We start from the raw sequence: 24418 nt of genomic DNA on the forward strand, positions 1-24418 counted from the left end.
TGTTAGAGAAAGATCACATTAAACAGAAAGTGTTATGTCATGTTAGAGAAAGATCACATTAAACAGAAAGTGTTATGTCATGTTAGAGAAAGGTCACATTAAACAGAAAGTGTTATGTCATGTTAGAGAAAGATCACATTAAACAGAAAGTGTTATGTCATGTTAGAGAAAGGTCACATTAAACAGAAAGTGTTATGTCATGTTAGAGAAAGGTCACATTAAACAGAAAGTGTTATGTCATGTTAGAGAAAGGTCGCATTAACACAGAAAGTGTTATGTCATGTTAGAGAAAGGGCGCATTAACACAGAAAGTGTTATGTCATGTTAGAGAAAGATCACATTAAACAGAAAGTGTTATGTCATGTTAGAGAAAGGTCACATTAAACAGAAAGTGTTATGTCATGTTAGAGAAAGATCACATTAAACAGAAAGTGTTATGTCATGTTAGAGAAAGATCACATTAAACAGAAAGTGTTATGTCATGTTAGAGAAAGATCACATTAAACAGAAAGTGTTATGTCATGTTAGAGAAAGGTCACACAGAAAGTGTTATGTCATGTTAGAGAAAGGTCACATTAAACAGAAAGTGTTATGTCATGTTAGAGAAAGGTCACATTAAACAAAAAGTGTTATGTCATGTTAGAGAAAGGTCACATTAAACAGAAAGTGTTATGTCATGTTAGAGAAAGGTCGCATTAACACAGAAAGTGTTATGTCATGTTAGAGAAAGATCACATTAAACAGAAAGTGTTATGTCATGTTAGAGAAAGATCACATTAAACAGAAAGTGTTATGTCATGTTAGAGAAAGATCACATTAAACAGAAAGTGTTATGTCATGTTAGAGAAAGGTCACATTAAACAGAAAGTGTTATGTCATGTTAGAGAAAGATCACATTAAACAGAAAGTGTTATGTCATGTTAGAGAAAGGTCACACAGAAAGTGTTATGTCATGTTAGAGAAAGGTCACATTAAACAGAAAGTGTTATGTCATGTTAGAGAAAGGTCACATTAAACAGAAAGTGTTATGTCATGTTAGAGAAAGATCACATTAAACAGAAAGTGTTATGTCATGTTAGAGAAAGATCACATTAAACAGAAAGTGTTATGTCATGTTAGAGAAAGGTCACATTAAACAGAAAGTGTTATGTCATGTTAGAGAAAGGTCACATTAAACAAAAAGTGTTATGTCATGTTAGAGAAAGGTCGCATTAAACAGAGGCGTAGCTAGGGGAGTGCGGGTTGGGCTACTGCCAAGGGCGTCGACCCTTAGGAGTAACCAAACGTGGTAGGAAAAAAAAACGCTCATTCTCAGACTGATTAAAATATTTTCAGCATCAATGTGCGACACCAAAATAAAAACTATTTAAGGGACAGTTACTGGTAAAAAAATGAACCTAACCTTTGTAAATGGGGCGGGCGCTTTTCGCCAGCGTAAATATGTATAAATGGGCGGAGACGTAAAATTGATAGCTGACCCCGGGCGCTGGAATGGTTCGTTTGGCCTCTGATAGCAAACAGTTATCGTTTCCTTCCTTTTCTTATCCCCCCCCCGTCATATTTTTAATAAATGATGCAAATGTTGAGTGGTCAATAAATAACGTCACGTATTTAGCTCGCCCCCCCCCCCCCACCCCCATAGTCACACAAACACACAACTTCAGACAGTCCCATAAAATGACGTCACACTTCAGCCAACCCAACTTACACTTTTAAAAATTACAATTAACAAATAAAAAATTTACAAAATAACTGCTAAAATAATTACAATTTACAACACAAAAATGTACAAAATAACTGCTAAAATTCACTTTGAAAAAAATACTTTTTAAAATGACGTCAAATTTAAAGTAAAACCATCTTTTTTTCGTCACACATGTTTCCCCCCCCCCCCCCCCCACTCCTGAGTATTACGTCATTAATGGACGAACTCTAATCACAATTCGACTTACCTAACATTCAAGGCAAATTGGTGTAGTCAGTCCTATTGGTGCTAAGTTAGTCGGTACCTGTCGTTAACTAAATTAGAAATAGCATTGCAGCGTTAGCTTTTTTGGTTATTCTTAGAGCTAGTTCATTATTAAATTTGATTAAAACACATGTAAAAGTAGTCTCCCCTTTCATAAACTTCTTAAGGCTAGTTCATTATTTAAATTTGGTTTAAATCCAGGGTAGTCTTACCTTCATAAAACGCAAATTTTTGTATCCCACAAGACGAAGGCTGAAGAAAAATTTAGATAGAATAAACAATTAAAGATATTTTGTCAATGAACTCAACACTTAAGACACACACACAAGTATTTACGAGCTACTTTTAAAAATTGTGAAGGTTTTTTTTAGCAACATATTACTTTAATTTGTGAATGGTGGACGTGAAAATCTAGCTTTTTATTTTGTGGACATTCCGGTTTAGCCAAAACGGGTCTACGACAAATTCCCGAAAGACACTTGCCCGAATGCCGTTTGCCCGAAGGCCGATTTCCCGAATGGACACTTGCCCGAATGCGACAAATGCCCGAATGGACACTTGCCCGAATGCGACAAACGCCCGAATGGACACTTGCCCGAATGCGACAAACGCCCGAATGGACACTTGCCCGAATGCGACAAATGCCCGAATGCCACTTGCCCGCAGGCCGTTTGCCCGAAAAATGTTACATTGGAATGTTGTAGTGCAATGTTTTAGGTATTTTTAATACTGCCTTTTATTTATTCAATACACTGAACTTACTGTTTACTAATTATTTTTTTAAAATCAATAACAGTAAATAAGCCAGGTCCTACATGTCCTATATGTTTATTTCTTTCCGTTTACGGATAAGCTTGGAGTATTATAAATGTTCATTAAATTGAAACAGGCGCGTCCGCTGGCGCCCCACCAGCGTTCAATTTGGCGCCCTGGGTTATCCTGTAAGCGCTAAGGTGCATAATTTCGCTTTAAACAGTGCGATAGAGTATGGATAAGAAAGGTTACTATAGTCTTTAAGTGAATCGAATCCGGGAGTCCTCATGCGCCCAGACCGAGTGCTATTTGGGGCCCCGGGCATTCCCGTGTTCGGTTTGGCGCCTATGTTCATTTAAGTGAGTGCAAAAGACTATAAATAAGTTGGGGTACTATAGTAGTTTATTAAGCTGAAACAGGCGATTCCGCCGGCGCCCCAGCATGGTACGATTTGGGTTTGCGTTAGTGGTTGGGTTTGCGTTTTGATTTGTTTCGTTTTTGTTCTTTCTTTTTCGTTTTCGTTTGTTTTTTTCTTTGTGTTTGTTTTTGTGTTTGTGTTTGTAGTTGGTTTTGTGTTTTCGTTAGTGTTTTTGGTTGGGTTTGGGTTTGTGTTATTGTTTGTATTAGTGTTTGCGTTTATGTTATGTTTCCTTTTTTTAGTTTTGCTTTGGTTTTGGTTGGTTGTGGTTAGGGTGGGCAGTGCCGGGTATATCCCGATTATTAAACACACATGTCATGTTTCTTTACAGATAGGTTTCAAAAAGCTCTTTTATAGACACCTGCACCCAACTAAAAGAAGATATACAATTTTAATATAGCCGTCCCGGTTTGTGTTGTGTTTGTGTTGTGTTGTGTTGTGTTTTTGTTTGTGTTGTGTTTTGTTTGTGTTGTGGTTGTGGTTGTGGTTGTGTTTGTGTTGTGTTTGTTTGTGTTATGTTCGCGGTTCTTTTTTTGTGTGTTTTGGTTTTGGTTGGTTGTGGTTAGGGTGGGCTATGCCGGGTATATGCTGATTTTGTAATCACACACATGTCAAAGTCCTTTACTGATAGGTTTTTCACAGAGGCCAGAGCAGGGCCTGGCCGGGACGACTAGTATATATATATATACACATAATATATATAAATATGTGTGTGTGTGTGTATTAGAATTACTTTAATTCTGTTTAGGATCTTGTGGTGCAAACAATAAATTTTGTTTAAAAATCTAAATCTCTCCCTGGCTAACGAGATTTCTAATTCAAAGTGAGAGAAAATGAGACTTAACCCTATAAAATTTGCACGTGCACCGATCCAAAGGGGGCGCTAAACGCGGTAGATAATATAAAAAGGCCGATTCTAGTCGGAATAAGATACGCATGCGATACGCATGCGCAATGGAGAGAAACTACGACTTGCCTTAGCGGCGATGTTTTCGATGGTACTGCGCATGCGTGTGTTTACAACCGCAGAACCCTAATACCAACCCTAATCCTATCCTTAACCCTATCCCTAATCCTATCCCTAACCCTAATCCTAACCCTAGCCCTAACCCTAACCCTAGCCCTAATCCTATCCCTAACCCTATCCCTAATCCTACCCCTAACCCTCATTCTAGCCCTAACCCTAGCCATAGGTCACTGCGCATGCGCAGAACTATCTTTTGCCGAAAAATCTTATTCCGAGTAGACACTTCGATATAAAAATGTCATTACTGTATTATATAGAGACGAAATAAATTATTTAATAATTGTTTTCTGCATCAATTTCTTGACACCAAAATAAAAAAAAAAACTTTCATAAAAAACGTTTTAATAACAAGCTTTTATGTACTAATGCACTAAAAAGTAGAAAATAAATTATAGACTACTATTTAAATAACTATAAAGAAAAGCGTGGGTCACTTTAGTATCTATTGGATACCTTTACTAATGTTAAGGAAGACACCCACGCTTTTCTTTATTTAAATAGTAGTCTATAATTTATTTTCTACTTTTTAGTGCATTAGTACATAAAAGCCTACTAATTCGGTCCAAATTTTAATTAATTCATAAAAAATTAATTAGGCATCCAATTATGTCAAATTTAATTTCAGATTGCATTGTCTTCATGTCTTGACCCCCGTGCCAAATGTGAATCGTATCGGTCAAGTAGAACTGTCCGAATTTTCACTCCAGCGGTTCGATCTAGACAGACAGACTGACGACAGACGACAGAGGAATACAATAAAAGCTTGTAAAAACTGTCTGGTTGCGCATTTTCACCAACGGGAATCTATATATATAATTCTCTTCTTGGAGACCATAGAAAACACTAAGCTGTAAGCGCGCCTAGCAGCCCCATCTCTTCCTCTCTAGGCATATCCCTACCACCCCTCCCCCACATGGTTTGGTGAGCTGTGGTTCACGCTAAATGTTTACAATCGTAGAGCCGGGTTTAGTGACGGTTATTAGGGGCAGATAATTTAGTTTGAAACGATTTAAAACTTAGTGGAGGTAACTAAGAGGAGGCTGCTTTTGTATATTACCCTAAAGTTTAAAGTTCATATAATGTAATCAAAGTTATTCATTATTAGGTACTTTTATTATTGGAGATGACACATTTTTGCGCCCTTCCCTTATGGATAGCGCCCTAGGCGACCGCCTAGTTCGTCTTTTCATGCGCCGGCCCTGGGTCTAACCACGGTGGAGAACTCTAATTACTTTCGTTCATACAAAAAATAAACTGATTATCTTCCCTTTAAAAAAAAATAAACTTAAATTAGAATTATACCTAACTTACTTTAAATTGTAATCTGTATACAGAAGTAGCTGTGTCTGAATACGATATTTTGACATTTGAGGAATATTTTGTTTCTATAATAACATACTGTATTTGATATAATGTTTTTATCTTTTTTTTTATTGACGTCTCCTTAAGGTATTCAATGTACTATCTAGCTGTTGTATTTTCCCATGATATTGGTCTAGTTACGAACTGACAAGCCAAGTCTCAGCGGTCTAAGTCTACAACAGTTGCTCTAGTGACTAAATTGAAATTCCATTTGCGACAACTCCTGAAACGTTCGAGCTAAGTTAATGGCTTGGTATATTTATGAGTTCTTTGCGTGCAAGCTAAATTTCAAGTTGAAATAGTTGGATACGACGAAGTTCAGTATACAACAATGTTGGACTGGTGCTAAAGTTAGTTTCAGTATACAACAATGTTGGACTGGTGCTAAAGTTAGTTTCAATATACAACAATGTTCGTCTTATGTTCGCCCCCCTCCCCCAACTGAATGCGTGACACCGTTTGTTTCTATCAAAATGGTGCACCTAATGAGAAATATGGTCCATAAAATATCCTAGGCTCGCTACACTTCTTTAACATGAGCACTAGAGAAATCTGGCAATAGCCAACCAACGACTTTAAACTAAACACAGAAATGGGAGAACTGTGGTCGCGTTATCTGACAAATCTGGACCAAATGTACCGAACACTGGCCTGATGGGGAACACAGTGCTGAGATTTAAAGGATCTCCGCCGGATGATTCAACGCTGATCAAGCTTTAAGAGAGGACGACACTTTGGCATTTTCATTAAAGAGGACCGAATGAAGGACATTTTGGCTAGAGAGGACCGAATGAAGGACATTTTGGCTAGAGAGGACCGAATGAAGGACATTTTGGCTAGAGAGGACCGAATGAAGGACATTTTGGCTAGAGAGGACCGAATGAAGGACATTTTGGCTAGAGAGGACCGAATGAAGGACATTTTGGCTAGAGAGGACCGAATGAAGGACATTTTGGCTAGAGAGGACCGAATGAAAGACATTTTGGCTAGAGAGGACCGAATGAAGGACTTTTTGGCTAGAGAGGACCGAATGAAGGACTTTTTGGCTAGAGAGGACCGAATGAAGGACTTTTTGGCTAGAGAGGACCGAATGAAGGACTTTTTGGCTAGAGAGGACCGAATGAAGGACATTTTGGCTAGAGAGGACCGAATAAAGGACATTTTGGCTAGAGGGGACCGAACTGAGGACATCATACAGACGACAGATATAAATGTTGTACAACATACAGACGACAGATATAAATGTTGTACAACATAAACACGACAGATATAAATGTTGTACAACATAAACACGACAGATATAAATGTTGTACAACATACAGACGACAGATATAAATGTTGTACAAAATAAACACGACAGATATAAATGTTGTACAACATACAGACGACAGATATAAATGTTGTACAACATAAACACGACAGATATAAATGTTGTACAACATACAGACGACATATATAAATGTTGTACAACATACAGACGACAGATATAAATGTTGTACAACATAGAGACGACATATATAAATGTTGTACAACATGCAGACAGCTATAAATGTTGTACAACATAAACACGACAGATATAAATGTTGTACAACATACAGACGACAGATATAAATGTTGTACAACATACAGACGACAGATATAAATGTTGTACAACAGACGACAGATATAAATGTTGTACAACATAAACACGACAGATATAAATGTTGTACAACATAAACACGACAGATATAAATGTTGTACAACATACAGACGACAGATATAAATGTTGTACAACATAAACACGACAGATATAAATGTTGTACAATATACAGACGACAGATATAAATGTTGTACAACATAAACACGACAGATATAAATGTTGTACAACATAAACACGACAGATATAAATGTTGTACAACATACAGACGACAGATATAAATGTTGTACAAAATAAACACGACAGATATAAATGTTGTACAACATACAGACGACAGATATAAATGTTGTACAACATAAACACGACAGATATAAATGTTGTACAACATACAGACGACATATATAAATGTTGTACAACATACAGACGACAGATATAAATGTTGTACAACATACAGACGACAGATATAAATGTTGTACAACATACAGACGACATATATAAATGTTGTACAACATACAGACGACAGATATAAATGTTGTACAACATAAACACGACAGATATAAATGTTGTACAACATACAGACGACAGATATAAATGTTGTACAACATACAGACGACAGATATAAATGTTGTACAAAATAAACACGACAGATATAAATGTTGTACAACATACAGACGACAGATATAAATGTTGTACAACATAAACACGACAGATATAAATGTTGTACAACATACAGACGACATATATAAATGTTGTACAACATACAGACGACAGATATAAATGTTGTACAACATACAGACGACAGATATAAATGTTGTACAACATACAGACGACATATATAAATGTTGTACAACATACAGACGACAGATATAAATGTTGTACAACATAAACACGACAGATATAAATGTTGTACAACATACAGACGACAGATATAAATGTTGTACAACATACAGACGACAGATATAAATGTTGTACAACATAAACACGACAGATATAAATGTTGTACAACATACAGACGACAGATATAAATGTTGTACAACATAAACACGACAGATATAAATGTTGTACAACATACAGACGACAGATATAAATGTTGTACAACATAAACACGACAAATATAAATGTTGTACAACATACAGACGACATATATAAATGTTGTACAACATACAGACGACAGATATAAATGTTGTACAACATAGAGACGACAGATATAAATGTTGTACAACATACAGACGACAGATATAAATGTTGTACAACATAAACACGACAGATATAAATGTTGTACAACATACAGACGACAGATATAAATGTTGTACAACATAGAGACGACAGATATAAATGTTGTACAAGATGAGCCTGTCAGATGTGACCGACCTGCTTCTGATATTGGATGTTTGTCCGTATGGTCCGTCTGTTGACAGGCATGGGAGGGCGGAAGTTGTTCTCCATTAGCAAAGATGGGCTGTCTCTGCTGACTGCCTTGTGGAGACGGCGTAAAGTGGACAGCTGCTCAATGATACAAGGGCATTATACATGACACAAGGGCATTATACATGATACAAGGGCATTGTACATGATACAACTGTATCATATATGATAAAACTGTATCATACATGATACAACTGTATCATACAAGATACAAGTGTATCATACAAGATACAACGTGACACGAGAATTGTTAGAAGTACTCGGTCCTGTCAGTAAATTATATCCAAGGTTAAACAAAAAACTCGTGAATTCTCTCTTACATATAGACGTAGCCTACGTCTGTTTTAAGGCTAAACTAGCAGACGTGTAAACCAACCTGCTGCTTGTCGATGGTCAATGGTTTGTTAAACAAAACCCACGTGACCGTTTCTAGACAACTCGGCTGGGTCATGGAGCCCTCGTATGTCATGTAGTCGTGAGTCTCTGGGATCAATCCCATGATGGAGACATCGGCGAGTGAGGCTGAGTTATCTGCTCATAAGGAAAGACAAACCTACTAAACACAGTTCTCACACCTGGACTACATCATGTGATGGGCACAGTTAACACTTAGCAAAAACTATTCTAGAGTAACAAAAGGCATCTTATTTTTCCATCCATGTAAACGAAACTAACCTTTGTAAGGAATGTCGTTGACAGCTTTGATCAATGTGTCCAGTTCAGGGCTGATTTTCTCTCCTATCTGTCAGTAAATTTTCACTTACATTACACACTTTAAAATTGTCAATTACATTACACACTTTAAATTGTCAGTTACATTTTACAGTTTAAATTGTCAATTACATTACACACTTAAAATTGTTAGTTTTATTAGTCTTCGATCCTGCGTAGGCCATTGGATTCAAACATGCAGCACTATAACTACAACAAAATACAAAATAGCTTGAAAATCTAGAGCCATACATACATTACCAAAGACAGAGGAGGCAGTGAGAATCTAGAGCCATACATACATTACCAAAGACAGAGGAGGCAGTGAGAATCTAGAGCCATACATTCATACATACATTACCAAAGACAGAGGAAGTAGTTAGAATCTAGAGCCATACATACATTACCAAAGACAGAGGAAGTAGTTAGAATCTAGAGCCATACATACATTACCAAAGACAGCAACAGCCGCTACTCCATGCGATGCCAGTTGAGCTTCCTTAAAGTTGTCGTACAGTTCGCCGTTATAGCCGTAGATCTGGAGCTGGGGCATACAGTTGATATACTCAAGTTTTTCATGTTACATAGGTTCTATTTAACGTTACACCACACCCCACACGTACAAACATGAAACCATGTTAACAAACAAACGTCTCTACCTCAAATGGGAACGGCCTTCCGCCTATGGTGTGTTCTGAGCCGAGCAGGTCAATCTTTCCAAAGTGTAATTTGATATGGTGTACCCTGTAATTTAAAATGTAATTTGATAATGATATGGTGTACCCTGTAATTTGAAATATAAATCTAACCACATGTATGTACCTACATGTATATGTAAGACACTACCTACCCTGACGTGTAAGATACAAGTCTGTAAGTGTAAGACAGAGGCCACCTACCTGTATGTGTAAGACAGAGGCCACCTACCTGTAAGTGTAAGACAGAGGCCACCTACCTGTATGTGTAAGACAGAGGCCACCTACCTGTAAGTGTTAGACAGAGGCCACCTACATGTAAGTGTAAGACAGGGGCCACCTACCTGTATGTGTAAGACAGAGGCCACCTACCTGTAAGTGTTAGACAGAGGCCACCTACATGTAAGTGTAAGACAGGGGCCACCTACCTGTATGTGTAAGACAGAGGCCACCTACCTGTAAGTGTAATACAGAGGCCACCTACCTGTAAGTGTAAGACACAAGTCTGTAAGTGTAAGACAGAGGCCACCTACCTGTAAGTGTAAGACAGAGGCCACCTTCCTGTAAGTGTAAGAGAGGCCACCTACCTGTAAGTGTAAGACAGAGGCCACCTACCTGTAAGTGTAAGACAGAGGCCACCTACCTGTATGTGTAAGACAGAGGCCCCCCTGTGAAGGCGAATGGCCGGGGATTTGTTGTGTTCACAAAAAATGTGATGTCGTGTCCAGTGTTGACAAGATATCCGTCAATCTAAAAATAATCAGTCAAGATATTTATGAATCTTAAAATAATCAGTCAAGATATGCATTAACCAAAACCTAATTGGCAACATATTCGCTTTTCAATACAAACTAACAGTCGAAAAACATTATTTTCAAACCAAATCACAAACTGGCCTAAGCAAAAGGCGATGAGCATTTATTGAACTGTTTTAAATGTGCTACAGGTTTACGGCAGGGGAGATAAGTGCCGGTACTGAGGGCAGGGGAGATGACTGTACTGAGGGCAGGGGAGATGACGGTACTGAGGGCAGGGGAGATGACGGTACTGAGGGGAGAGGATGGTACTGAGGGCAGGGGAGATGACGGTACTGAGGGCAGGGGAGATGACGGCACTGAGGGCAGGGGAGATGATGGTACTGAGGGCAGGGGAGATGATGGTACTGAGGGCAGGGGAGATGACGGTACTGAGGGCAGGGGAGTTGATGGTACTGAGGGCAGGGGAGATGATGGTACTGAGGGCAGGGGAGATGACGGTACTGAGGGCAGGGGAGATGACGGTACTGAGGGCAGGGGAGATGACGGTACTGAGACTTACTTTGTGAGCGTCTACACGTAAAGGCCTCAAGTTGGGGTCAAAGACCAGATTCCTGGGGTTAATGTCCACTGGAGACTGGTGCTGACCCTTGTTGCATAATGTCCAGTCTTGGTTTAGGAGACCCCAGTAGTCGGGACCTGGAAGTAAAAGGTGGAGTTATCGGACCTGAGACTGAAATGGTGGAGTTATCGGACGTGGGACTGAAATGGTGGAGTTATGGGACCTGGGACTGAAATGGTGGAGTTATGGGACCTGGTATACTGATATAAAAGCAGAAAATGTCCCATTTAATGAATGTTTGTGTTACCAATTGATTCTGAGGTACCAACAATTGACTAATTTTTGATGTATGTGAACTCACCAGAAATGCCTTCGTATGTCCACCACTGAGACCATAATGTCTTCGTGTCGCCTGAAAACAAAACATATTGACATAATATAATTATAGTGGGGGGGGGGGGGGCAGGGGCAAAGGCATTTTAAAATAAATTTATTTAAACATTTAAAATAATGACGTATGTTGTAGCTTTATACAGTTTCAAATACATGATCATACATCGTATTGACCTATATAGTAATTATTTGAAGAAAATAAAATGGCATAAGAACTAGACTAAAATAGGGGATGCAACCCTGTTTCTTTTGACATATAGTCATGTGTTGTTCTGATGATTGTACATTTAGTCAAGTATTGTTCTTATGTTTGTACATTTAGTCAAGTATTGTTCTTATGTTTGTACATTTAGTCAAGTATTGTTCTTATGTTTGTACATTTAGTCAAGTATTGTTCTTATGTTTGTACATTTAGTCAAGTATTGTTCTTATGTTTGTACATTTAGTCAAGTATTGTTCTTATGTTTGTACATTTAGTCAAGTATTGTTCTTATGTTTGTACATTTAGTCAAGTATTGTTCTTATGTTTGTACATTTAGTCAAGTATTGTTCTTATGTTTGTACATTTAGTCAAGTATTGTTCTTATGTTTGTACATTTAGTCAAGTATTGTTCTTATGTTTGTACATTTAGTCAAGTATTGTTCTTATGTTTGTACATTTAGTCAAGTATTGTTCTTATGTTTGTACATTTAGTCAAGTATTGTTTTGATGTATGTACGAGTCACCAGTGATGATCATAGAACACGAATGTTTTAGCGCAGCCCAACTTAAACAGTCGCTTATCGTCCTTGTCTCGAGTCTGGCTGATCTTGAATGAGACCTCACCCAGGGGATGCACGTGAGTGACAAGAGTTGCTGTTATAATACTCGACTCACCGATTGTGGTGGAAATTGGAAGAAGTTGGTGGACATCAAGTCCAAAATTTCAATTTTTTAAAAAATTTCTGAAGTATGTGTAAACAAGATGTGCATGGCATTCACATGAATGGCAGCGTGTTTAGTCTGCATTCAGATAAAAACGTTCCGAAAATTGTCCTGACCCTTATTTCTTGAGAATGTTTACTGTGGCTTCCTGTAGTTGTCAAGGATTAGTTGTCTCCCTTAATCCCGACTACTCTCGCGAGAAATGGGACTGTAACGTCGCTGATTGAGGGCCTTTGGAGCTAAAAAAAGATGGGAGAGCTTGCAGGGAGCGTCTAAAACGGTGGGCTGGTACAGTCAAAACAAGTCGTTTTAGTTGGTGGATGGGCTTAGTTCAAGCTAGTCATTTTAGTCAGTGGATGGGCTTAGTTCAAGCTAGTCGTTTTAGTTGGTGGATGGGCTTAGTTCAAGCTAGTCAATTTAGTGAGTGGATGGGCTTAGTTCAAGCTAGTCATTTTAGTCAGTGGATGGGCTTAGTTAAACAAGTCATTTTAGTCAGTGGATGGGCTTAGTTCAAGCTAGTCATTTTAGTCAGTGGATGGGCTTAGTTCAAACAAGTCATTTTAGTCAGTGGATGGGCTTAGTTCAAGCTAGTCATTTTAGTCAGTGGATGGGCTTAGTTCAAACAAGTCATTTTAGTCAGTGGATGGGCTTAGTTCAAGCTAGTCATTTTAGTCAGTGGATGGGCTTAGTTCAAACAAGTCATTTTAGTCAGTGGATGGGCTTAGTTCAAGCTAGTCATTTTAGTCAGTGGATGGGCTTAGTTCAAACAAGTCATTTTAGTCAGTGGATGGGCTTAGTTCAAACAAGTCAATTTAGTCAGCGGATGGGCTTAGTTCAAACAAGTCATTTTAGTCAGACAGCGGTCTTAGTTTAGACAAGTCATTTAAGTAAATGGATGGGTTTAGTTCAAACTAGTCAATTTAGTGAGTGGATGGGCTTAGTTAAAACTAGTCAATTTAGTGAGTGGATGGGCTTAGTTAAAACTAGTCAATTTAGTGAGTGGATGGGCTTAGTTAAAACTAGTCAATTTAGTGAGTGGATGGGCTTGGTTCAAACTAGTCAATTTAGTGAGTGGATGGGCTTAGTTAAAACTAGTCAATTTAGTGAGTGGATGGGTTTAGTTCAAACTAGTCAATTTAGTGAGTGGATGGGCTTAGTTAAAACTAGTCAATTTAGTGAGTGGATGGGCTTAGTTAAGACTATTCAATTTAGTGAGTGGATGGGCTTAGTTAAAACTAGTCAATTTAGTGAGTGGATGGGCTTAGTTAAAACTAGTCAATTTAGTGAGTGGATGGGCTTAGTTAAAACTAGTCAATTTAGTGAGTGGATGGGTTTAGTTCAAACTAGTCAATTTAGTCAGTGGATGGGCTTAGTTAAAACTAGTCAATTTAGTCAGTGGATGGGCTTAGTTAAAACTAGTCAATTTAGTGAGTGGATAGGTTTAGTTAAAACTAGTCAATTTAGTCAGTGGATGGGCTTAGTTAAAACTAGTCAATTTAGTGAGTGGATGGGCTTAGTTAAAACTAGTCAATTTAGTGAGTGGATGGGTTTAGTTCAAACTAGTCAATTTAGTGAGTGGATGGGCTTAGTTAAAACTAGTCAATTTAGTGAGTGGATGGGCTTAGTTAAGACTATTCAATTTAGTGAGTGGATGGGCTTAGTTAAAACTAGTCAATTTAGTGAGTGGATGGGCTTAGTTAAAACTAGTCAATTTAGTGAGTGGATGGGCTTAGTTAAAACTAGTCAATTTAGTGAGTGGATGGGTTTAGTTCAAACTAGTCAATTTAGTCAGTGGATGGGCTTAGTTAAAACTAGTCAATTTAGTCAGTGGATGGGCTTAGTTAAAACTAGTCAATTTAGTGAGTGGATAGGTTTAGTTAAAACTAGTCAATTTAGTCAGTGGATGGGCTTAGTTAAAACTAGTCAATTTAGTGAGTGGATGGGTTTAGTTAAAACTAGTCAATTTAGTCAGTGGATGGGCTTCGTTAAAACTAGTCAATTTAGTGAGTGGATGGGCTTAGTTAAAACTAGTCAATTTAGTGAGTGGATGGGTTAGTTAAAACTAGTCAATTTAGTCAGTGGATGGGCTTCGTTAAAACTAGGCAATTTGATTTGCAGTCTAAAAAAGCTGCACGATTTTTAAAAAAAACAACGGAAATTTATTGTAATAATTACAACCGCACGTTATGTACAACACAAATCTATGCCAGATATTTAAATATTGGGGCTTAGCAAATAATATTTTAAAAAGTTACCGATCTTGTGGCTAGAAGCTGTTGCGGGGATGGGATAGGGTGGTAGGTATGGCGAAATTATGTTTTTAGCTTTGACGATATGATGTGGTAGCTATGACGACATGATGTAGTAGCTATGACGAAATGATGTGGTAGCTATGACGAAATGATGTGGTAGCTATGACGACATGATGTGGTAGCTATGACGAAATGATGTGGTGGCTATGACGAAATGATGTGGTGGCTATGACGAAATGATGTGGTTTAAAAAAAAACAGTAGCCTAACACGCAACGACCTATATTCTATAAAAATAAACCGGGAGTAGTCTCCCCTAAACTTTCTCGAATATTCTTATATAACACTACGTGGGATTGCAACTCGGAATATAGACATTATTTTTAATTACTTAAACTTTTAAAAATAGAATAGAATCTCGTAGTAAAAAGAATTGTGCATAATAGTGCGGAATATTATTAGTACTTTATAAATTTACATGCGTTTTTTTGAGAAATCGGAAATAGCGTAAATTACAACTTCCAGTCAACTGAAATTACTCAACATTTAATAGATGGTAGAGAATTAGATTTTGTACTTACATGAGAAATTTCATTTATCTATCTGAAATAGTACTCAAGTTATAGGCTTTTGAAAAATTCAAAGTAGAAAAAGTACCACTTCCGGTTATCGGAAATCGCTCAAAAGTTGATACGGATCTACGATTTTGATAAAATACTTATATATGAAATTTCATCAACCTAGCTGTAACGGTACTCAAGTTATCGTGTTTACACACACACACACACACGCACACACACACACACACACACAAACATACGGACAAGATTGCAAAACTGTTATTCCGACTCAGGGAGGTGTAAAACGTCGAGATTTATAAAAAAAAACTCGATTTTTTTTTTGCACAATTACAAGACTTTCTCTATACTTCGTATATATGAGAAAGTAAAAATGACACAGGCTGACTTAAATTGTTTTTGACTAATTCTAAATATATTTATTTAGAGCATAAACTAGTGGGTGTGAGATAATGTGTGTGAGTTAATGTGTGAGGTAATGTGTGTGAGGTAATGTGGTGAGAGGCAAAGTGTGTGATTTAATGTGTGTGAGTTAATGTGTGTGAGTTAATGTGTGTGAGTTAATGTGAGTGAGCTAATGTGTGTTAGCTAATGTGTGTGAGTTAACGTGTGTGAGGTAATGTGTGAGAGGCAAAGTGTTTGATTTAATGTGTGTGAGTTAATGTGTGTGAGTTAATGTGTGTGAGTTAGCGTGTGTGAGTTAATTTGTGTGAGTTAATGTGTGTGAGTTAGCGTGTGTGAGTTAATTTGTGTGAGTTAATGTGTGTGAGTTAATGTGTGTGAGCTAATGTGTGTGAGTTAATGTGTGTGAGTTAGCGTGTGTGAGTTAATTTGTGTGAGTTAATGTGTGTGAGTTAATGTGTGTGAGCTAATGTATGTGAGGTAATGTGTGAGGTAATGTGTGTGAGTTAACGTGTGTGAGTTAATGTGTGTGAGTTAATGTGTGTGAGCTAATGTGTGTGAGCTAATGTGTGTGAGCTAATGTGTGTGAGCTAATGTGTGTGAGTTAACGTGTGTGAGTTAATTTGTGTGAGTTAATGTGTGTGAGCTAATGTGTGTGAGCTAATATGTGTGAGCTAATGTGTGTGAGCTAATGTGTGTGAGCTAACGTGTGTGAGTTAACGTGTATGAGCTAATGTGTGTGAGCTAATATGTGTGTGTTAACGTGTGTGATTTAATGTGTGAGCTAATGTGTGTGAGCTAATGTGTGGAACATGAAACCATTTAATGGAGTTTATTCCGTGACACGGGTCGCCAGCCCCTGGGACGGAAATGGAGAGAGAGTCGTGGAATTAATTGGATGGAGGACCGTCCGGCCATTGTTCTAACCCAGATTCTCTTTACTTAACCAGACCATTGTTCTCTATCAACATCCTAGTCGTCGTTACTTAACCAGACCATTGTTCTCTATCAACATCCTAGTCGTCGTTACTTAACCAGACCATTGTTCTCTATCAACATCCTAGTCGTCGTTACTTAACCAGACCATTGTTCTCTATCAACATCCTAGTCGTCGTTACTTAACTTCTTATGTGAATAAGACTTAGTGTGGGGCGTGTTAACTTTATATGTGATTAGAACATGGTATGTGACGTGTTAACTTGATATGTGAATAGAACATAGTATGGGACCTAATAAACTTGATCTGTAAAAAAGACAATGGGATCTATGTTGTAGGAAAGCTGATGCAAACGTTAGCAATGTTTTCTCAACATTGCGTTCCAAAAAGATTACAGATTATGGCGTCGTTATAAAACTGATAGAAGCAGTGCTGTTGCAGGTTTTACATTAAAAAATCAATGTTGGTACTGAAATTTGCAGCACAGAAAATATCCTCTTTTTTCAACATTTACATCACAATCAGAATGCTCAAAGCGATTAGAATATTGTTTACATTACCATTTAGGGCACAATTTAGAGCACAATTAATACAAGTGAGCATTTTGGTTTTTGTTTCTCTCTAAAATCCTTTCTGAAATTGTATTCATGAACTCGCCTTATCTGAGTGTTTGTAAATGATGCATGAGTGAACTGATACAAGCACTTGATGACAAACTGACTAGGGGCAATATGTAGGTTGTACGCCCATGTCTACCTACATGACATATAAGGACATATTTCTATTGACACGATACATCAAACAATTGAATACTTCATTACTTGAATATTTTAGCGAGATCTAATAATCATGACAGATGTAATATAATGAACAAGCAAATCTTTCCCGTGTGCGTGAGTATGTGTGTGTACATGGGTATGTGTGTGGGTGAATGGGTGTGTGTGTGTGTATGGGTGTGTGTGTGTGTGTGTGAGGTAGCAGTGCCGACCAATCTGCTGCTGTTTACACGCTGGTGCTGGTGATTTGTGTGCTGAAATGGTGCCAGAAATATATCGAACGTGATGGGGTCTGCAGGGTATGACATGTGCATTTACTAATGAGGCTCTACTCATATCGTATTAGTGGTGTCATGCTGATGGTCTACTCTATTAGTGGTGTCATGTTGATGGTCTACTCTTTTAGTGGTGTCATGGTGATGGTCTAATTATATCGTATTAGTGGTGTCATGGTGATGGTCTACTCTTTGAGTGGTGTCATGGTGATGGTCTAATCTATTAGTGGTGTCATGTTGATGGTCTAATCTATTAGTGGTGTCATGGTGATGGTCTAATTATATCGTATTAGTGGTGTCATGGTGATGGTCTACTCTTTGAGTGGTGTCATGGTGATGGTCTAATCTATTAGTGGTGTCATGGTGATGGTCTAATTATATCGTATTAGTGGTGTCATGGTTATGGTCTACTCTTTTAGTGGTGTCATGGTTATGGTCTACTCTTTTAGTGGTGTCATGTTGATGGTCTACTCTTTTAGTGGTGTCATGGTGATGGTCTACTCTTTTAGTGGTGTCATGGTGAGGGTCTACTCTTTTAGTGGTGTCATGGTGAGGGTCTACTCTTTTAGTGGTGTCATGTTGATGGTCTACTCTTTTAGTGGTGTCATGGTGAGGGTCTACTCTTTTAGTGGTGTCATGGTGAGGGTCTACTCTTTTAGTGGTGTCATGGTGATGGTCTACTCTTTTAGTGGTGTCATGGTGAGGGTCTACTCTTTTAGTGGTGTCATGTTGATGGTCATCTCTTTTAGTGGTGTCATGTTGATGGTCTACTCATATCGTATTAGTGGTGTCATGTTGATGGTCTACTCATATCGTATTAGTGGTGTCATGGTGATGTATTACATGCCACGTATCACATAGACCGGGTCATACTTTGATGGTAGAAACCAATTGTTATGTGATGGTATATTGGTATAGGATGTTCAGTATGGGATGAGAAGATGGTAGACACTAAGTGTTATGTGATGGTATATTGGTATAGGATGGTCAGTATGGGATGAGAAGGTGGTAGACACTAAGTGTTATGTGATGGTATATTGGTATAGGATGGTCAGTATGGGATGAGAAGATGGTAGACACTAAGTGTTATGTGATGGTATATTGGTATAGGATGGTCAGTATGGGATGAGAAGATGGTAGACACTAAGTGTTATGTGATGGTATATTGGTATAGGATGGTCAGTATGGGATGAGAAGATGGTAGACACTAAGTGTTATGTGATGGTATATTGGTATAGGATGGTCAGTATGGGATGAGAAGATGGTAGACACTAAGTGTTATGTGATGGTATATTGGTATAGGATGGTCAGTATGGGATGAGAAGATGGTAGACACTAAGTGTTATGTGATGGTATATTGGTATAGGATGGTCAGTATGGGATGAGAAGATGGTAGACACTAAGTGTTCTGTGATGGTATATTGGTATAGGATGGTCAGTATGGGATGAGAAGATGGTAGACACTAAGTGTTATGTGATGGTATATTGGTATAGGATAGTCAGTATGGGATGAGAAGATGGTAGACACTAAGTGTTCTGTGATGGTATATTGGTATAGGATGGTCAGTATGGGATGAGAAGATGGTAGACACTAAGTGTTATGTGATGGTATATTGGTATAGGATGGTCAGTATGGGATGAGAAGATGGTAGACACTAAGTGTTATGTGATGGTATATTGGTATAGGATGGTCAGTATGGGATGAGAAGACGGTAGACACTAAGTGTTATGTGATGGTATATTGGTATAGGATGGTCAGTATGGGATGAGAAGATGGTAGACACTAAGTGTTATGTGATGGTATATTGGTATAGAATGGTCAGTATGGGATGAGAAGATGGTAGACACTAAGTGTTATGTGATGGTATATTGGTATAGGATGGTCAGTATGGGATGAGAAGATGGTAGACACTAAGTGTTATGTGATGGTATATTGGTATAGGATGGTCAGTATGGGATGAGAAGATGGTAGACACTAAGTGTTATGTGATGGTATATTGGTATAGGATGGTCAGTATGGGATGAGAAGATGGTAGACACCGACTAAGTGAGTACGTGTACTGACCTGCCACCCTGTAGATGACCAGTGAGGTGAGTAGCACGTGATGTAGCAGACAGATGGACATTCTCACCTGAGGACATCCGTCCTTACAACAGATCACCTGCAAGTAGAGTTGTTACAATCTTATAACCTCATAATACTGGAGGTCTTTAATACAAAGTTACAACCTCATAATACTGGAGGTCTTTAATACAAACTTACAACATCATAATACTGGAGGTCTTTAATACAAACTTACAACCTCATAATACTGAAGGTAGTTAATACATCATATAGCGAGCCACGCTTTTAGTTTCAGTTATTTAAATAGTTTATTATTATATTTAGATAAATCATTTTTTTCCCTCCACATCAATGTATTAATCATAAAAACGTGTTATTAATACGTTTTTATGAATTTCTTTTAGTACTTTACATGTTTCAAAACATTAGATTTGCATAACTAAAAACCAAATGAATACGGAAATGTGCGTATAATAGTGCTGTAAGTAGTACATAATATAGGCAATCTATATATATAATTCTCTTCTTCGAGCCGTTAGAAAACAAGCTGCAAACGCTCTCCCTACCTCCCCACCCCTACATGGTTTTAGTGAGCTGTGTTCACTCTAAATGTTTACAAGCAGAGCCAACGATTTTAAACGTAGGGGGGGGGGGGAGGGGGGGAAGGAATGGGGGGGGGGGGGGGTTATGGCCCTTAACGAGGTACTTATAGTGTTTTAAAGAAATATTTTCAGTGTCAGCGTTGGTACTGCCGAATTCACAAATTATGAATTATTGAAAATTAGAAACAACTAAATAGCGGCGTATGTTATGCCGCGGGCCGGCTCGTTTTAATTAATTCTTTAAAAACGAACAAACATCCAATTAAGTCAAATTTGATGTCAGTTGCAATGTTATCGGGTCTCGACACACGTGCCAAGTTTGAAACGAATAGGTCCGTTAGAAATTTCGGTCGGTAGTTTCGATCTGTGACGAAGCACGACAGACAAAAGAACGAGGAAGCAAGTTAAATAAAAGCTTGTAAAAATATGCCATATGGCCCTTACAAAAACCAAATTCCTGCCAGTTGAGATAAATGCGAGGGGCAAAAGAGAAGGGAAGAGGGTTTTTTATGTTGGTACATATGTTGGTATTGATCCCTTATTCCAACCCAATTACGCTAAACTCATCTAATTAGGACAACTTAATTAGGGTCGGTATCAACGAAGTTGTTTGATGAAGAAATGAATATATTCTCATTAAGATGTTAAAACAAAGAGAATAAAGTGTAAACACGTGGATAGCTGCACTTATATACGAACACAGTTTTTACCATACAAGAATGTGTATGCGGCCAGTACAAAGTAATTGTAAAACCTGCAGTCATTCATACCCATCTGATCCCCCTAAAACACAGACGACAAAATATCTCTTTTAATTATCATAATGTTAACTGTTCATTAACTTCATGGCCAACCCCAGTCGGTAAATTTTCGTGGAGCCTTTTTTCTTTACAAATTATTTTTCTATAAGACACGAAGAGACTAAGACAGAGAGAGGAACAAGGCGACAGAGAGACAGAGAGACAGAGAGACAGAGAGACAGAGAGACAGAGAGAGACAGAGAGAGGAACAAGGCGACAGAGAGACAGAGAGAGAACAAGGCGACAGAGAGACAGAGAGACAGAGAGACAGAGAGACAGAGAGACAGAGAGACAGAGAGACAGAGAGACAGAGAGACAGAGAGACAGAGAGAGGAACAATGCGACAGAGAGACAGAGAGACAGAGAGACAGAGAGACAGAGAGACAGAGAGACAGAGAGACAGAGAGACCGAGAGACAGAGAGACAGAGAGACAGAGAGACAGACAGAGAGAGGAACAAGGCGACAGAGAGACAGAGAGAGGAACAAGGCGACAGAGAGGGGAACAATGCACAGAGAGACAGAGAGAGGAACAAGGCGACAGAGAGACAGAGAGACAGAGAGACCGAGAGACAGAGAGACAGAGAGACAGACAGAGAGAGGAACAAGGCGACAGAGAGACAGAGAGAGGAACAAGGCGACAGAGAGACAGAGAGACAGAGAGAGGAACAAGGCGACAGAGAGAGGAACAAGGCGACAGAGAGAGACAGAGAGAGGAACAAGGCGACAGAGAGAGGAACAAGGCGACAGAGAGAGACAGAGAGAGGAACAAGGTGACAGAGAGACAGAGAGAGGAACAAGGCGACAGAGAGACAGAGAGAGAGAGAGAGTGTGTGTAGGGAAGAAGCGCCTGTGTAAGATGTAATTTAAAGCTGATTCACCAGAGCTGGGCTGGTGGTCTGGTCTTTGAGCCCTCTGGTCTGAGCGTGATTTGCTACTTGATTAGGTCTTCACAAACAGCTCCTCACTTCGCTTTAATCCTTCCGGCTTCTCCCCTCTAGTTCACAGACTCCGGAATTCTAGTTTACAGCCGTGTACAAGCCGTTAAACACAGTCACTCTCTCATGCTTTGGTGTACTCTCTTATCTACCATTTAGCAACCATAACAACAACTACCATTTAGCAACCATAACAACTACCATTTAGCAACCATAACAACAACTACCATTTAGCAGCCATAACAACAACTACCATTTAGCAACCATAACAACATCTACCATTTAGCAACCATAACAACAACTACCATTTAGCAACCATAACAACATCTACCATTTAGCAACCATAACAACAACTACCATTTAGCAACCATAACAACATCTACCATTTAGCAACCATAACAACATCTACCATTTAGCAACCATAACAACATCTACCATTTAGCAACCAATCATCACCAACCATTTAGCAGCCATAACATCACCAACCATTTAGCAACCATAACATCACCAAACATTTAGCAGCCATAACATCACCAACCATTTAGCAGCCATAACATCACCAACCATTTAGCAGCCAATCATCACCAACCATTTAGCAACCATAACATCACCAACCATTTAGCAACCATAACATCAAGAAACAATTTGGCAGCCATAACATCACCAACCATTCAGCAGCCATAACATCACCAACCATTTAGCAGCCATAATATAACCAACCATTTAGCAGCCATAACATCACCAACCATTTAGCAGCCATAACATCACCAATCATTTAGCAACCATAACAACATCTACCATTTAGCAGCCATAACATCACCAACCATTTAGCAGCCATAACATCACCAACCATTTAGCAGCCATAACATCACCAACCATTTAGCAGCCATAACATCACCAACCATTTAGCAGCCATTACATCACCAACCATTTAGCAGCCAATCATCACCAACCATTTAGCAACCTTAACATCACCAACCATTTAGCAGCCATAACATCCCCAAGCATTTAGCAACCATAACATCACCAACCATTTAGCAACCATAACAACATCTACCATTTAGAAACCATAACAACTTCTTGCATTCAATAATTACATTTACTGTTTCAAACAGTTGATCTTTTCCTAAATTTTAGCATTCAAATATCACTCAAGCCACTCAAAGGCTTGACCAAATACTGTTATGGTTATTTAAAACGATGGACTATTGAAATATTGCCCACGTAAACAATTTGTTAAATTTTTGTACTTGTGTAATTTCAAAACTACTTAAGTTCTGCTATTTACGGATTTTAAAAAGTCCATGTTTACTCAAGTTTAGTAAATAAATAGTTTCTCCTAAACAAATTTTTTAATTAATAAAAAACAGTTGGAGGTCAGACAAATCAATTGTTTATAGATCTGTCTGAATATGTGTGTGTGTGGGGGGGGGGGGGGGCGGGGCGTGTACCTGTTGTTTAGAAGCCTGATGTGTGTACAGATTTGGTGTGTGTGTGTACAACCTCGATGTGTGTGCGTGTACATCCTCAGTGTATGTGTGTGCACGTTGTAATGTGTGTGCGTTGATCCTCTTAAAGTAGATCTAATCCTAGAATTTGAGAAAAAAAGTAATTAAATCAACGATGATGTCCTGCGGCTAATTTAGAACTGAGGATTGAATTGGCATCAAAGATTGTGTTTAAAATAGTGTCTTGTGTCTGAACAAAATGACATCGATTTATCTACAGCTACTGCTCGAGAACACTGCTTCAAGATAAAACATTAGGGACAAACGTTGACGTGCTTCTCCTTCACGACAACTTTAGATGAGTACATGTTAACTTTAGACGTGTACACGTCAACTTTAGACGTAGACACGTCAACTTTAGACGTGTACACGTTAACTTTAGACGTGTACACGTCAACTTTAGACGTAGACACGTCAACTTTAGATGTGTACACGTTACCTTTAGACGTGTACACGTCTAAACGTCAACTTTAGACGTGTAGACGTCAACTTTAGACGTGTAGACGTCAACTTTAGACGTGTACACGTTACCTTTAGGCATGTACACGTCAACTTTAGACATATACGCATCAACTTTAGGCGTGCACTCGTCAACTTTAGGCGTGTAGAGGTCAACTTTAGTCGTGTGCACGTCAACTTTAGATGTGTACACGTCAA

At 38.5% G+C, this 24418-nt stretch overlaps 1 protein-coding gene across 1 annotated transcript in view; it reads right to left on the reverse strand.

Moving 5' to 3' along the window:
- LOC131950957 (putative carbonic anhydrase-like protein 1) overlaps positions 1-24418 on the reverse strand; it is a 41100-nt gene that overhangs the window by 1616 nt on the left and 15066 nt on the right. Inside the window, exons 2-12 of the mRNA XM_059313183.1 lie at positions 19916-20012; positions 11675-11725; positions 11314-11450; positions 10640-10746; positions 9961-10045; positions 9750-9845; positions 9266-9332; positions 8967-9121; positions 8537-8668; positions 2182-2221; positions 1953-2019 (exon numbers count right to left, since the gene is read on the reverse strand). Coding sequence (XP_059169166.1) covers positions 1994-2019; positions 2182-2221; positions 8537-8668; positions 8967-9121; positions 9266-9332; positions 9750-9845; positions 9961-10045; positions 10640-10746; positions 11314-11450; positions 11675-11725; positions 19916-19976 — 957 coding nt within the window. The 5' untranslated portion in view covers positions 19977-20012 and the 3' untranslated portion in view covers positions 1953-1993. The remainder of the gene's footprint in view (positions 1-1952; positions 2020-2181; positions 2222-8536; positions 8669-8966; positions 9122-9265; positions 9333-9749; positions 9846-9960; positions 10046-10639; positions 10747-11313; positions 11451-11674; positions 11726-19915; positions 20013-24418) is intronic.

The sequence above is a fragment of the Physella acuta genome, unplaced genomic scaffold (genome assembly GCF_028476545.2).
Source record: "Physella acuta isolate Inbredline_101_S28 unplaced genomic scaffold, ASM2847654v3 ptg000792l, whole genome shotgun sequence".
NCBI lineage: Eukaryota > Metazoa > Mollusca > Gastropoda > Physidae > Physella > Physella acuta.